This window comes from Strigops habroptila, chromosome 4, assembly GCF_004027225.2.
Source record: "Strigops habroptila isolate Jane chromosome 4, bStrHab1.2.pri, whole genome shotgun sequence".
In the NCBI taxonomy this organism is placed as follows: Eukaryota; Metazoa; Chordata; class Aves; order Psittaciformes; family Psittacidae; genus Strigops; species Strigops habroptila.
The window spans coordinates 77,383,730-77,399,402 of NC_046358.1; the positions used below are offsets into that span (position 1 = coordinate 77,383,730).

General features: G+C 47.9%; 1 protein-coding gene across 1 annotated transcript; it reads right to left on the bottom strand.

Annotated features, from left to right (window-relative positions):
* Window positions 1-9,226: 9,226 nt before the first annotated feature.
* ITPRIPL2 (ITPRIP like 2) lies at window positions 9,227-14,429 on the bottom strand (the record flags this gene model as incomplete). Its single annotated transcript, XM_030482267.1, has 1 exon — window positions 9,227-14,429. A coding segment is annotated over one exon (1,524 nt), but the record flags the coding sequence as incomplete, so codon positions are not given.
* Between the last annotated feature and the right edge of the window lie 1,244 nt (window positions 14,430-15,673).

Here is a 15,673-nt window from a genome sequence, read left to right on the forward strand (position 1 = left end):
TCATGTGTTGATTGATCCCTTCAATCTCTTCTCCCAAATTCCCATGTAGCAGCACGCCCAGATAGCTTTGTTTGGAGTAGGGAAAGGTTATCCCCTTCTCCCAGATCATTCCTGATGTGCTCCAGGGGTCAGCAAGAAGCCTGAGCCCCAGAGCCTCTGCCCAAGCTCTTAGCCCCTTGAGGCACGTGATGGTCATAGCAGCAGGTCTCATGCCAGCAATGATGTAGTTTCTAGCAGGAACTGGGCTGACATCAGTGTGACAGACACACATTACAGCTAGTGACAAAAGGGGAAGGTGCTACAACCCATTTCCACGACTCATCCAGCCTTTGGTCTCAAGTGTCTCTAATTAGCCCATCAACACCATGGACATCTGTGAATGTGCCTGAGTTGAAGCCAAGATACAATTTCCCAAGCTCCTGCATTTTCAGTAGCCAACTGTCTCTAAATATCATTGCATTCCCCTCCTCCTTTTCTGCAGTTTTCCTAAGCTCTTATCCCTTTCTGGTTTGGCATTACCTACCCCAGGATATCCCTCTTGTCACATCTCCCGTTCCCGACTCATGCCTGTAGCCGAGAGGAAGCCGCTGGCACTGTGCCCTGGAAAGCACTCCTCTGCTCCACTTCAGAAACAGCCTCTGCTGATGCTGCATCTTCTGCAGCACATCTGGGTTATTAACTGGCCACCTGGCAGCTTCCTAATTGGCAGCATCAGTAAAAGCATATTTTTCTCTTAAGTCTCCAGATAAAGTGGTTAAATTTGATCTAAAATCCTCAGATCCTCAGTGCCTCATATAATACATAATGGCCTTGCTTATGCCATAAAAATTACTGCTTGTACTAACATGCTTTCTATTTTGTCTTTACCATACATCCTGGCAGGGAACTGAGTGACACAGCATAATCTACTAGTGCTATTTCCATAGTAAACAGAGATAAAAACCACAGCCAAAGGTCACACAGCCTCTGAGGAAGCAGGCACCACGTGCTACTGTATCAAGCACTCGAATCCTCGTTCCCACTCAAAAGAAACCTGTCCTGGAGGGAGCCGTCACCACCCGGTTCAGTCGTGCTCCCTTCCAGCATGCTGACCATGTCTCAGCACTAGTCATAGAAACACAGAATCAACTAGGTTGGAAAAGGGCTTTAAGATCATCAAGTCCAACCATTACCCCAGGACTAAACCACTAAACCCCCACTAAACCATGTCATTAAGGGCCTCTTACACAGTTTTTGAACACTTCAGAGATGGTGACTCCACCACTGCCCTGGGCAGCCTGTTCCGATGCCTGACAACCCGTTTGGTGAAGAACTTTTTCCCAATATCCAGTCTAAACCTCCTCTGGTGCAGCTTGAGGCTGTTACCTCTTGTCCTATCAAGTACTGTAATAGCAGAGCCCTCAGTGGCTTCATGCAGTGCCACTGCATGCGAGCCAAGTGTCACCAGCTGATGGTGTTGAAGGGAAATGGTGACTGCTAGGTCGTGTGTGTAAATATGAATTTGAGGTCATGTTCTTTTGACGACCTGATTTTGCAATAAAGACAGGACCTCTGTGGCCTGTGACTTGCTTGCTCACAGGGTCCCCCCTGACTCGGTGCAGTGTGAGAGTCCCCTGGAGAAGGCACAGCGCTGCCAGGACTCCTCTGCTTTGGAACTCACTCCTTGCATTGAGGCCAAAAAAGCTTGGATACGGTACACTTTGGGTCATGCTAAAAAGCCCAGAGTATTTTCAGACTTCCGAGGAGAGAATATTATATTTATAGGGAAGTTCAGTTTTTCAGTTGCTTTTGTAATTCATTTTGTTTATGAGTGGCTTATTCAAGCTGTAGTGCTGAGGAGTTAAGCTGCTAGATTTCTTTTCCAGGCTTGCATTTCTAACTGTTTGCAGACACAGGACAGAGCTATTTTTGTAATATAAATCATTATGGAGAGAATATCTCACAGTCCCCACTGAAGCAAATTCCTAAGGAAGTGAGCTCTATTTTTAAAGAAAATTTCTACTCAGTATTTGTTTTAATTTAATGACTGAGAAACATCAGCCTTTCTGCAGCAGAGAAGTAGCATCCCCATTTCTCAGGAAGACAAATTCAGCAGAACGAGAGCCATTCCTACCAAGAGGAGCTGGATGGGAGCTATGAATATGTTCCTATTCATATGAACATATGAATATGGGTTCCCCAGCCCCGGGGGATGTAGTGTGACCCTGGCGAAGGGGGCTGAGCAAATGGGGGACAGAACCCAGGTCTCCAAAGTGACAGAGCTTCAGAGATAAAGATACTCAAGATACTTCCAGTGCTCACCTTAAAAAAGGATATTTTCTACGAAGGTCAGAGTGTGGGATTTTATAGAACCAGGCAAACTCAGCCTCAAACTCAAGGTCATCTCTCTAAGACTTGAGGATAAAATTGTCAGATAAATGCTGAAAGCTTTGGTTGAGTTACAAACTCACGGATAACTTTCTTAGAAGAACACTCTCATCCCTGGAAGTTGTTTGAGTATGACTGCTCAAACAATGAGCAGTCATTGCTCATTGACTCTTGAGCATCGTCTGCTATGGCTCTTCCCATTTGATTCACACTAATTTAATAAGTCACAATTTAAAATATTCATTTCCTATTCATATGAACATTAAAAACTATATCAAACCTAGAAAGAGGCCAGCGAGGAACTGGCATTTACAGTTTTCTCCTTTCCAGCAGTGGCCTAAAGACGTGAGTTAACACAGAAACAGATGTGGTCAAGCACATTTCAACTAAATCAGCAAAGCTTTATAACTGAGCCCTGGGGCTGTGCAGCTGTAAAATGTAGCAAAAGTTATCACAAAAACATTTAAATATGGATGGTAAGAGAAAAGCTTTTAATTTATGAAAAAAATGACCAAATCAGAAAAATAAAGATCGCTTAAAGCTTTTGGAGAAAAATACCAACATCAACAGCAATAAAACCTACTTCTGAGCTGCAAAGGCACAGCTATGGGAATGAGTTTAGGATCATTCAGCTGCAAATACCAAATCATTATTTACAAAAAAAAATGCCCATGTCAACTTCAGAATTCAACAGGTTCAAAAGGGCAGGACTATTTTTATTACAAAAGGCTCCTTTTCCAGTCATTCCCCCACAGCAGCAGAGACCATTACATCTGGTTTTCCCATCTCACTAAGCAGATGTGCAAAATACTGTATCAGATAGTATAGTTAAATTGGTGAGCTAAGGGGGTGATTTGCATTCTAATACACTGCAGTGCTGTAGCTGAGAAATACATGGAATTACTGAGTATTTCTACCTCGTAGGGACCTTGGTTTCACCTGTCTATTTCTGTTGTTTGATTCTTTTTCCCTCCTGCCCATTCTTATGCATTTACCCTGTGGTGTTTTCACTAGGACACAGCTCTGCTGAAGAGGGAGGCTACAAATCCAGCTAAATGCAATCAATACAAATGAACCCAGGCCTTTATGAATAAAAATTTCCTTCTCATGAGGAATCTCTTCTCTGGACATTAATGGAAACCAAAATCTCTACGCACAGCAACACACACTGTGCTCTCTGCATTCAGATTCAGAGCCACACTTTGAAAGCAAACCCGTCTTCATCACAGATTGAACCAACCTTATATGCAAGAGTCTGCTCAAATCCAGGTGATAAAATTCCTCCTTGCCACTGGGTGCTCCCCTGGGTGTCTGACCAAAGAAACTTACAGGTTAGACAGTAACACATTTGATCTCAGGTTTGCTCCCTGTATTACACAGGTAGCAGCATGTTATTTTCCTCCCTCATATTGTGCCCAGTAACTTGCAGCTGATCAGGCGATGCTATCAGGGAAGACGTCTCTGTCCCTGAGCAATGTCCTAGTGCGGGTCCAGCCCTATCTGCTGCTCCATCCCACTGTGCAATAGCTCAACCCATATCACCTGCCATCACGGGTGACAAACTGCATGCCCACTGACCTCAGAAGAGCAGTTTATGAGTCAAGGACTGCATTAGCCCTTTCCCAAGGGAGGAAGCTTACTTCTCCTCCTCCCTGCAGCATCCCTTTTACGGCATTGAACTGGGGACCTCGTTAGCAACACAAATAATTTTCCAAGCAGAATAGGGAAAAAAGTAGATCTGATCTCATCCTGGCTTCCTCCCCCACTGGAAGAAACGGAGCGGCTGTCGCCAGCACATGATCGCCATCTTGTCCCCATTCCACTGGGATGCCATTAAAAGGTTAGGAAAATACTGCACAGGAGGGAGAAAGGAGTTATCCATCTGCTCCCTCCGCTGCCGGGGCCTGCCTACTCTGCAAGCCCAGACCCATCACAGAGGGGGAGAATCTGAAACAAACCCTAGTTGCTCTTGAGGGGCAAAGATGTGCCAGAGCAGCCAGGACATCCTGGTATGTGCAGGCTCCCAAGCTCAATCAGAGCAGCACATTATCCACCCAAAATTAACTTTCTGCTCTGCAACACACAAGTTTCCAGGGCAGCTGTGTTTGCTTACCACTGACAGCAAGAATTTTTATTCAAATAAAATACCTGTGCACTTCACATGCAGCTACTCAAATAGTAGCCAGGCAAATAGATACTCAAACTATTGCACTGCCAAAGCCCTTTGATATGAAAGTTTCATTTTGAAAGTCTTTATCAGTCAAAGAGATTAATTTCACCACCAAAACAGCCCTCAGGTAGTTTCAGGTAGCGGACATTGTACCCCTCCAGCTGCCAGAGGTGGGTGAACAGCACTTTCACCAGCCAACATTTCAGAAGGCAGAAAGCAGTGCTCAAACCACATCTTCTTCCACAAAAGCTACAAGCCCTGCAAGCTTCGGCTGAAGAATTTCCTGCAAATCCCAGAGTCAGCCCTCAGAAAAGCCGTCATGTTTTCCATTGAGGCCTGACTCTTCTGATGACCATCCAGCTAGTCGCCATCTTCTCCTAGATGATGCACCTAGCCCTCCTTGCAGCATAGCTGCTGTGTCCCCTACTTTTCCCTTTCTCACACCACATCCCCTCCACCTTACCTACGTGGATGTTTCTGTTATCCCTCCAAGTTTGATACTAATTTCATCCTACAGCATCTCATTATAATTAGTTCTTAATTGCCACTTAACACAGGGATCGCTTTGGAAGACCATAATGATTCTTCCTTGAGGGATTATTTGAGTGTTGTAGCTCATTATGTGCCCCTATACACGTTTTGGGTAATGAGAATGATTTCAACAGGCAAATTTAAAACACCACTGCTCTCACAAACTCTGCACACAAGATTTGCACAGTTTCTTAGAACACTAGTAGCACTTCCAAGGTTTAAACCACAGAAGTCAGTGTCTACCACCTAGCCTCCCTCCCTCTGGTATCCACCGTGTCTATAATGAAAGTGGGAGCATTTTAAAGAGCACCTGTAAAATGTGACAGATAAATGTCACAGTAAGGCTGTGTTGCCGCTGCTCTGCTGGAATTGGTGCCCTCAGCCAGGTGCAGAACATCAGGAAGAATCTGCACTACAAGGTAGACTCAAGGAGCCAAAAGATAAGCAGACTGATGAAAGAAACTCATCCTTAGGCATATACAAAGCTTTGGCCAAGACTTGCTTTGTTCCTGAAGAAGTCAGACTCCTGTGAGGTTTGAAAACAGACAATTTGCCAAATTCTTACCAAGACGTCCTGTGTTCTCACAGCAGAAATTACAGCTGAGTGCCAGTCCACTTTATTTAGTCATCTACTTGCCAGGGCAGCAGTGAGGAGATAGAAGACTAATGCTCTCTTGCCAGGTGCACCATGCTTCTTAAACCAGCCATCCTGCCAAAAGGCAGTTTAACATGTTTGCAGCACTCTGGAAAACACCACATTGAAATAAAAAGAGATAAATGGGTTTATTGGTTTGTTGGAGTCTACTGCTGCTGTTCTCCTCCCCATCCCCTTTTTTCTTTTCATATTCAGGAGATGTCATTGGTTTTGGTAGGGTCTGAATGGCTGCTGAGCTCCAGTAGCTCTGGGAAAACCCTTAGAGGCTCTGTACAGAAGTACTTTTTTGGAGAAGTGCCCATGATTCACAATCCTTATGACTAGCAAGTTTCTCCTTTTTGAAACACACTTAAACAAGCCTCCAAGGGTGTACGACAGAATGAGATGCTCAGAAGATACACTAATACCCCCTCACAACCACCTCCTTGGCAGCAGCCCCTCCACCAGCAGACAGACCTGGAGCTGAGAACTGCATGAAATACCAGCTCAAGGAAGATGCTGAAGAACACTTCCCTGCAGAAGCCAAGCCTGCACAACATGTTTAAAATGAAGTAAAGGTCTGTGACATGCCTGTTAATTCGCTGATGTTTGTATGCCTAAACATGGTGCTAGAAGGAGACCTTCCAAGCAGCAACAAGAACATATTCCTAAATGCATTGCACAGCGCAGAGAAGTCTCTTGCAACAGAAATAGAGGAATGACTCATTTCCTCTGTAGCTGCTGCTCCAGTGTTTCACTTGCATAGGCAGCAGAGCAGCTCCCTGTGCCATGCCAGCAGGAATTGGGAAGCTGCAGTTTCCAGCATGGGTAAACCTAGCTGAATTTCGACCAGGACTTGTGTTTAAAACCAGTGATCCCAGAATGTCATTTGGGATAGCACAGGAAATGGATTGGTGAACCATTCCCGAACACTCCCTCCCTCAATGGGAGTATTGTATTTCAACATTTTAATTCTGCACAGAATAAAACACTGGAAGAGCTGCCCTCTCCCTTGCCCTCCCCTGAAGCATGGCTAGTAAGCACACTGATTTGCGAGTGAACTCAGCTCTATGTTTCTCTTCTCCCCTACTTGAAACTGGAAAGGAGAGGACCGAAACAGCAGTGGAGAAGTGGGCTATCTTGTTGGATTTTGCTACTGTTCTTCCTCTGTTTCTACAGCTAGCAGGTTTCTATCAGTACAGTGAGACTCTTCAAAGCACCTCATCTACTTTCTCCACTGCGAGTCCATCATTAGGGTAATTTTTCTTCTTTAATTTGATAGCTAGTAACCTTCACAGCATAATCCCCATCATTCCTGTCTTCTTGATTCCTTGTCTCCCCACCTTTTTTCCCCCTGCCCAGATTATTGTATGGATTCTCGGCAGGGATAGAAGCCAATAAAGGATCACAAGTACCATGAAAACACTAGGAAACCCTTACTATATGCAGTCCAGCCCAGAGAAATGAGTATTCTTCATGCAGCTTTGGTCCTGGTTTTAGGAGAAGGGAACTTCCATTCCCGAGGGTAGTGGTCTCAAGAAATGCAGCCTGTAACTTGCGTACACAGAAATTTTCTGAGTCTCTGAATCAGCATTGCTATCCTTTAAGAGGAAAAAAATAAGGCTTCCTTAACACAAAAGACTGGTACATGATGACATTTGATGCATACGCATTTCTAACAACCTTTAAGAGTTTTGCCTGTAAATTGCTATTTGAATCCTAACAGACTGTTGCACAGATACAGAACATACGTTATCTATAGCTCTGTTGCTGATCAAGTATTACAGTGCTTTGAGTCTCTTACAAAGCAATTGCCCATATGCCAATTCTTCGTTACATATTTAAAATAGGATGCTGCAGGCACACACATAGGTGTCTCTTAATTAGGGATACCATATGTTTGAGAAACCCACGACAGTAATACAATGTACAGGCAGATCTATCTATGGCCAGCCCTCCATGTTGTGCTTAGAGTTGTGAGTTACTCAGACCCCTTGAGTAAGCAGGGCGCTGTGCTCTGAAGCATCAGCAAGCACTGAAGGTGAATCCATGTACTTAAAGGGGTGCAGATCCCTCCCCTACATCGACCACCAGCTTCCCAGTGCTACCGGCCCAACAAAAGTGGGGCTGGCTGCTTTTCTGCCAGCTACTCAAACTAATTATCACCAGTCGGAATGTCACTTACCTCAGGGAAGACTCACCAGGCAGACATCTAAAGAGGTGACACAGGAAATAAGCCAGCCTAGAAAAACAAATTTCTCATGTCTGAAGTCCTTTGGAGCCTTATGAAAATATGCACAAATAAAGAGTCCCTTCCCCTGCAGGCAGCTTTAACTTGCATTTGCAGAACTTCATCAGCAATTCGCTCCTGACCTTGGCTGCATTACAAGGGAGGTATTTGCACAGGGATGGAAAGATTTTAAACAATTTATCCAATGAGTTGGATGCAAACAGGCTTTTCTTTAAACACCAAGCATGCAAGTCCTTAGGCCCGTTAATTTTTTGTTAATAGATTTATCGCGAAAGGAAAGTCCTGTGTTTCTTTAATGATTTTCTGCTGAAGAGAAACTCAGGCTTCAAACAGAGAAATATTTCAGAGCAAGGAATGAATGGAGACCAAAGGATGATTACTGCTTTTAAAGGAAGCCATTAACATGAGATAATCTTATTAAAGAGGTAAAGGTCTAAATACACTTCCTCTGTACTGACTTGGGTGGCTGAATGTTGACACTAAAGGAATGACATTCTCCCAGCCTTTGCCAGCAAGAAGTCCATTAGCCAGCAGGGCTGCCTCAGCGCTGCGCCGACGGCTGCTGCCCCTCTTGCAGGAGCTACTCCCTGCAAGGTAAGAGCCAGGCACACGATGATCTGGAGACAGTTATTTTCAGCCTGGCTTTGATTTAATGATTAAAAAGCAAGGGGTCGTGCTGTTATTTCATTCTTCAATAGGGAACATCAGCACAAGCCACGAATGTAAAGCTCTGGCATCTTACCAAAGACTAATAAAGGACAGGTAACTTGCTGGCCCATCCACAGAACTCCTGCTGGCTTCAGCAGGACATTTTCCATAGTTAATAAAGCACGACCTACACAGTTGGGAACGGAGACGTGTCTGTACATGCCATGCTGAAAAGCTCACACACATACTGTGAAATGAAGTCTTAGCTCTTCATTAAGCACCAGAAAAAGCAGATTTTATGCAGCACCCTGAAACTGGAGCCACAGAAACACAGGCTGAATCCTTCTTAACCTCCAAGCAAGACAGCCACAAACCCCAGCGTGCTCCATTTCAGTAGCTGGCAACACCACCAATGGTGCCAGCCCTGCTCTAGTCTCTCTCCTGGCTCTCCTCCAGTATCCCGCTGCACAACTCCCAAGGCGTGGACTTCCTGCTTTCCCATGGTTTTGCCGCTCCAGGAGCCTCCTCCCTACAGAGCACATAAACCTGCTGATGAGAGTTTTGTGGCTGCAGGTAGCTTTTACTGAGGAAAAGATAACAAGGAATTTAAATCTTGAGGCGTAGGTGCTTTAAAACAGCTGTTTATTATTACAGTGAAACATCAAAATAAGACCACCCACGTTTTATGGAAACAATAAAAGTGCAAATGTATTTTGATATTAAATAGGAAATGAATTTATAAACGTTTCATTAAAATGGGCTGACACTTTTGAGCCTATAAACACTTTTTTTTCTTAAAAAAAACAATAGCAGCTGAACACTTTGGTTTAATCTTTGGTCTGACTATTAACCAGCAAAACACAGTTGTACCAAGAATGTCCATTGCAAACAGACACTTAAAATTTACATTACTCTGCAGAGATTCAAAATCAAAAGAGGAATGTTTTCGAGATATCTAGTCAGGTAAAAAATAATGATGTCTTTGAGAAATACATGGCATTTTTCAATACAAAATAAAGTCACATATATGCATTTTGGTTCCGTAAATAAACTTATTCTTTTGCAGGTGTGACTCCTCTTCCCAATTAATGTTCAACAGAAACAACTTCATTTGCACAGTCTCTTTGCAAAATTAGGCTGCAGACGAAGAGAACCAAGAACCCACATTAGCGCTAAATAACATGCTCTTTCTTCCGTGTTTATGTTTCAGTTTATACACACAGGGGCAACCACACTGAAATATGATACATTATAATAGTTATGACCTTAACAAATAACCTTGTTCTGTGTACAGTATCCATGGGTTGAGAGAAGAGGGAGAGGGCAAAAGGCTCACAGAATTACTCATGTAGGTCAAGTTCTCTGTACACCTCCTTGCAGATAAGGCCCTATAATAGCTCCAGCATGCTGTTGGTAGTAACACATTTGTTGTGAAGTTAAGATGAATACCATAACAGAACCCAACTTTTATCAGCTCCTTTTGTTAATCACGTTCATGAATGCATGCTTTATAGCAGATAAAGAAAATACACTTAATATCTCAGCTGCACAACAGAGCTGCAAGTTAGTCTGAAAGACTTCCTCAGACCTCCCACCAACTGCATGCAGGTTGCCTTACTGGCAGGAAGCCCCCTCTCTTCAAGGGAGCACACATTTTCTCCCATCACCAGCCATCACAAACTCAAAAATGCCTTGCAGAGCAAAAACTTACACTGAAGATCTGCCTACATGGCTAATAAACTGAGGGTTTGCCTCACTCTTCAGTCCGGATGGATTCAACCGCTTTGGAAATACTGTCAAAGCAAAACCCACCTAAAACTCTTTTCCCTACATCCCAAATCCACCTTTGCTTTCAATAGCTCTCCTCCAATTTTATCCCCATGTCCTTTGGCTTGTTTGCCATACGTTTTCACCGAGAGTTTACCATCACTCTCACTCACCCCTCAGCCCAACTTTCATTTTCTAAACTATTTATATCCTCCATCATCTCTCCTTGTCATGCATTTCCTGATGTGACTGTCTCTTCCTGGCATTACTACATTTTACCAAGTCTATTACAGATTTCTGTGTACTGCAGCAATACTAAATACACACCAAATGTGCATCCCTTTTCAGAACGAAGATCACTTTTCAGAGACAGGGATGCAGTGATGTAAACAGACAGCTGATTGAAGTGGTTACGATGCCAGCATTAACAGCTATAGGGTTTTTATGTCATGAGTTCAGGCAGCCACAATAACCTGGGCCGGTCATCTAGTCCTTCTCTGGGCAAGAGATTCAATGGCACTGATCACAGAACTGCATCTTATTTCAAACACCAAGTAACACAAGTCTGCAAAAATAGTATGTATCATGGTCCACTACCAAAAAAACCCAACGCCAAAACACCAAGGTAGCTAACTTAGCCTTAAATACCATGTGCAAAGAACATTTGATCAATACTACCTATAAATACACTATTTGTAGAAAGAAGCACAGTGCTTCCTATATAAAAATAACCCAGCTTACGGGTGTGACCTAGGCTATAATTACCTGAAAATACGACTGCAAGAGCAGTTAAAAAAATAGACAGAAGTAGGCAAACATCTGCCCAGGGAGTGTTTCCATTTAGAAAAATAGATTTTTATAAAGCTTCATAGATTTTGAAAATGTTTGGTTTGTGCTCTGATGCACAGAACTCTGGATAAAGCACACTGGTATCTCTATGTACAGCAGGGAGAGTAGGAGTGTATTAGTAACTTCAAGTTACCCGAAAGCTTCCCAGAAGGCACACTTGGTCATCTGTAACTTGTTTCCGACTGCTCACCTAGGACACAGTATAGTGGGTAATGAGGCCTCAGCCTCCTGAGTGCCAGCAATTCAGCAACACATTTTGAGTCTCAATACATCAAATACTTGAGCAGGTGACCCAATAAAGCAAGGATTTGAAATGCTGAATTTGTTCACACTCTGAGACACATGAGGTTCCCACGCACCAGGTACCTACACCGGGAGCTAAGGACACTTGCAGAGCTGGCTGTGTTACAACTTGTCAGGTTATTCCAGAGACTGGCACATAACCAGGCAAGAAGTTTATTTAGAGGACACTGGAATCCACAGCCTAAGACTGCCACTGTACCATGAATCAGTGCTAAATAATTTGAAGTACCCTGAAACATTTCACTTCCTCCTCCCCACAATAAGGTAATGATTTGCTATAGCACAGCACTAGAAAATCCCATCAGGTTATTTGGTCAGAACACTGCCACGATCAGACAACTGCTTAGGCAGTCCTCCAAAAATCCTACCAAACTCCTACCAGAGAGCAGGAGGGCACAGCAGTCAGCTTACACCACTGAGATTTGGGCTGGTTTAAGGTTTGTTTCAAAACATAATACACAGTTTCTTAGTTTTGTTGTTGGTCCTTGAGGTAAAGCAAATGCTAAGAAAATAATACTTGAACACAGAAAAAATAATACAACTCAACAAGAACCTACAAACAAACCAACCTCTGAGCATTTCCTTAAAAGGTTTTCCTGGGGATGTCAAACATCATTCCCTTAACAAAATACTAATGCCTCCTAATGCAGTATTTAGCACAGCCAATTATCCTAAAGAGAAGGCCTTTGTGAAAATAAAGTGCTATTTGTTTCCTTTTATCTGTATTTCAATCCTTCAGTATAACCTTCACTTGAACACAGAAATGTGCAACTAGATTCTTTATACTGTTACCAGAGAGGTTTTGCTTCTTTCCCCAATTTTACATTAACATATGCGCTGTATTTCTATTCAGCACAATGTACTCAATTACACAGGAAATTTAAAGCATATCATTGAGCATTTCAAACTGTGATCCACAACCACGCTCCACTGCTCATTGCATTTTAAGAGCATCTTGCTACATTAGGGGTGTTGTTTGCACTTACAGGATTTTTAAATCCCAAATGAATTTTGTATCATAAAAAGCAAATATCAGAAAAAGGTCAAATTTGCCACTAAGACAACAAGTGAACACGGATTTCCAGAAATGTCAGTTTGAGCCTGATAAAGTTAGGTTTGCAAACAGTCAACTGAACGTAACACTTCTCTACTAAGGCATTTCCCCAGAAATTTCACAATTTCCTCATGAACAAGCGATGAGATTAAAAAGCAAGAATCACAAATTCATTAAGTCTTGGCTTCTGGTTTCCCAGTCTTCTCAGGGCAGGGACAAAACCACAGAACCTCATATAAACGGGTCCCACCTTCCTCAGGCGGACGCGAGTTCTCGATGGGCCAGTGGGCTGGGTGTGCGCTGCCTGGCAGGGGGCATGGACAACCTCCGCTCACTCTTCTGCTGGCTCCTGCCTGGCCTCAGTGACATGCCGGCATGGGGTAGGCATTGGTCGCAAGTACCGGGGGCTGCTGTACATCCTGATGATGTGTGGGGCCTGGATCCAGGTGTTGATCAGCTGGAAAGCCGTCAGGTCCAGCATGAGCCCATCAAAGGCAGCCAGCAAGTTCACAGGGGTGGCTTCCTTGAGGAATCGGGGCAGCGCCACGGCCTCGGGGAGGCTGGTGTTGCCCAGGAAGAAATGCATCAGCACCTGCTTGCGCAGGCAGTCCCTGAGGTACAGCACCAGGTCCTCCAGCCGCTCCAGCAGGAACCGCTCGTCCCAGGCCTCCAGGGGCCCCTGCAGCAGCAGGGAGAACAGGGCCGTCTTCAGCACGTAGGAGGAGAGCACCCGGCCCCACTGCGAGCTGAAGGGCTCCTCCAGGCCCTGCCCGCGGAGGTCCCGCAGGCCCTTGAGGATCTGCAGGCACTTGAGGTGGCAGGAGGAGGCCGGGGCCTGCTCCTTCAGCCAGCTCAGCAGCCGCTGCTCCTGCCGCGAGGCGTTGAGGCCCCAGAGGGCCTCGGGGGCCGGGGTGGGCAGCGGGTCCGCGGGCGGCAGGGCCGTGAGGTAGAGCGCGTCGCCGATGGGGATGGCGGGGATGAGGCGCACGGCCATGGAGATGTGGCAGCAGACGTAGTCGGAGCAGGGCACGATGTGCAGCACGGGCGGGCGCCCGGGGCAGACCGAGAGGCTGATGCGGCAGCGCTCCTGCAGCCGGTACCGCACGGCGCCCAGGCAGCGCTGCAGGTGGCCCTGGAACCAGCGCAGCACCAGCGCCGAGGAGAGGTGGCAGCGGCCCTGCAGCTCCACGCAGAAGCCCTCTGCGAAGGGCCGGTAGCGGCGCGGCCAGCCGCCCCTCGCCCGCAGGCCGCACACGAAGGCGCCGTGCGACCCCAGCCTCTCGGCGCAGCGCGGCTGCGGCTCCAGGTGGGGCGGCAGGCGCAGGGGCACCAGGATGTCGAAGCAGTCGGGGCTGCGCACCTTGTGCTGCTCGTAGGCGCTGCCGATGCGCACGAAGTCCCCGCGCAGGCTGAGGGCGAGCGGGCCGGGCTGCAGCCCCTGCACCTTGGCGGCGCGCACCAGCTCGGCCACGACGCGCCCGACGTGCGCCTTGCTGTGCCCCAGCACGTGGGGCGAGACCCGCAGCTGCCGCGCGTAGAACCGCTCTAGAGCTTCGCGCTGCGCCCCCGCCGACCCCGCCAAGCGGACCCCGCCGGGCCTCGGGCCGCCGCCCGCCCCGCCGCAGCAGCGGGCCAGCAGGCAGCCCAGCAGCAGCAGCGCCGAGCCCTTGAGGAGCGGGACGGAGCCCGCCTCCGCCGCGCCCTCCCCGGCCGCGCCGCCCCGCAGGGCCTGGTAGAGGCAGAGGAGCGCGGTGCAGAAAGCGGTCGCCAGCGGCCAGAGCACCCGCAGGTTGACGGTGTAGACGGGCCCGGCGCGGCGGGGGCTCGGGCCACGGGGGGGGCCGCCGCCCGGCCCCGCGGGCGGGGAGCGCCCGGCCCCGCCGCCGCCGCCCCCCTCCTCCGCCCCGGCCGCCCCCAGCGCGGGCCGCGCCGCTGCTTCCCCCCTGCCCCGCCGCCGCCGGCACGGCGGTCGCACCCCTGCCTGCCGCCGCCGCTCCGCTGCGAGGCTTCCTCTTCCGAGGGAAGCGGCGCCGCGTCAGCCGCCGAGTGAGCTCAGAGGAAATGCCACGGGCGGCGGGCCCGGCCGCGGCGTGAGGGCCGGGGGCGTTGTCCGACCGGGGGCCGGCCGGGACGGGGCCGCCCGCGGGGCGGGGAGCGGCGCCGCCGCTCCTTCGCGCCGCCGCCGCGCTGAGGGAGGGCGGCCGATCTTCGGGGGCCAGCTGAGGGAGAGACCAGGCCCCCAGAGCCGCAGGGCAGGGCTGCAGCGGGTCCCGCACGGCCTGGCTGTGCTGCTCCGACAGCGGGGCGTGAGCCGCTATGGGCACCGAATACGCGTTTCCATGCCCCCCTCACCGCAACAGGACACTGCGGGGTTCTGTGGTGTAGGACTGGGTGTTTCTGTATCCCCAGATACGGGGGATGGCTGTGGTGTAGGACTGGGTGTTTCTGTATCCCCAGATACGGGGGATGGCTGTGGTGTAGGACTGGGTGTTTCTGTATCCCCAGATACGGGGGATGGCTGTGGTGTAGGACTGGGTGTTTCTGTATCCCCAGATACGGGGGATGGCTGTGTCGTCGGGGAGTGCCGCTGCGCCGCAGTGGTGGTGTGTGGCAGTCTCCATCTTGCACGTTTTTCATCAAATGGTTTTCACTTAAAGGTCTGTCCTGCTGCAAGGGAGCTTCTCCCGTTCACAGCTCTGCCTGAGGGTCTCGGTGCCAAAGGGACAGCAAAGCCATCACCATTAACTCACCAGGGTATGTATGGTTTGCCGCTGTACTAACAGCTGCTTGCAGTCACATCATTCAAAAGCCTGGTTTCTTCCCTTGTGCCCAAGTTACTCAGACGCTGACAAACTGAAAGGGAAGAAATAACGCAGAGAGAAGTTACTCATTTGTTGCACAGGGACTTCTGTGGCCTCATCTGTTATATGAGGCACAGTGTGGCATCAGGCCCGCTGTTAACTGCGACTGTCACAACACTTCTGCCCACAGCATCACCCTCAGCACGAAGAGGGAAAAAGGAACAATTGAGCATCCATCAGAAACAGGCACACAGCGCTACCTTAGGCATTGTCCCAAGCCTGCAAATAGCAGAGCCAA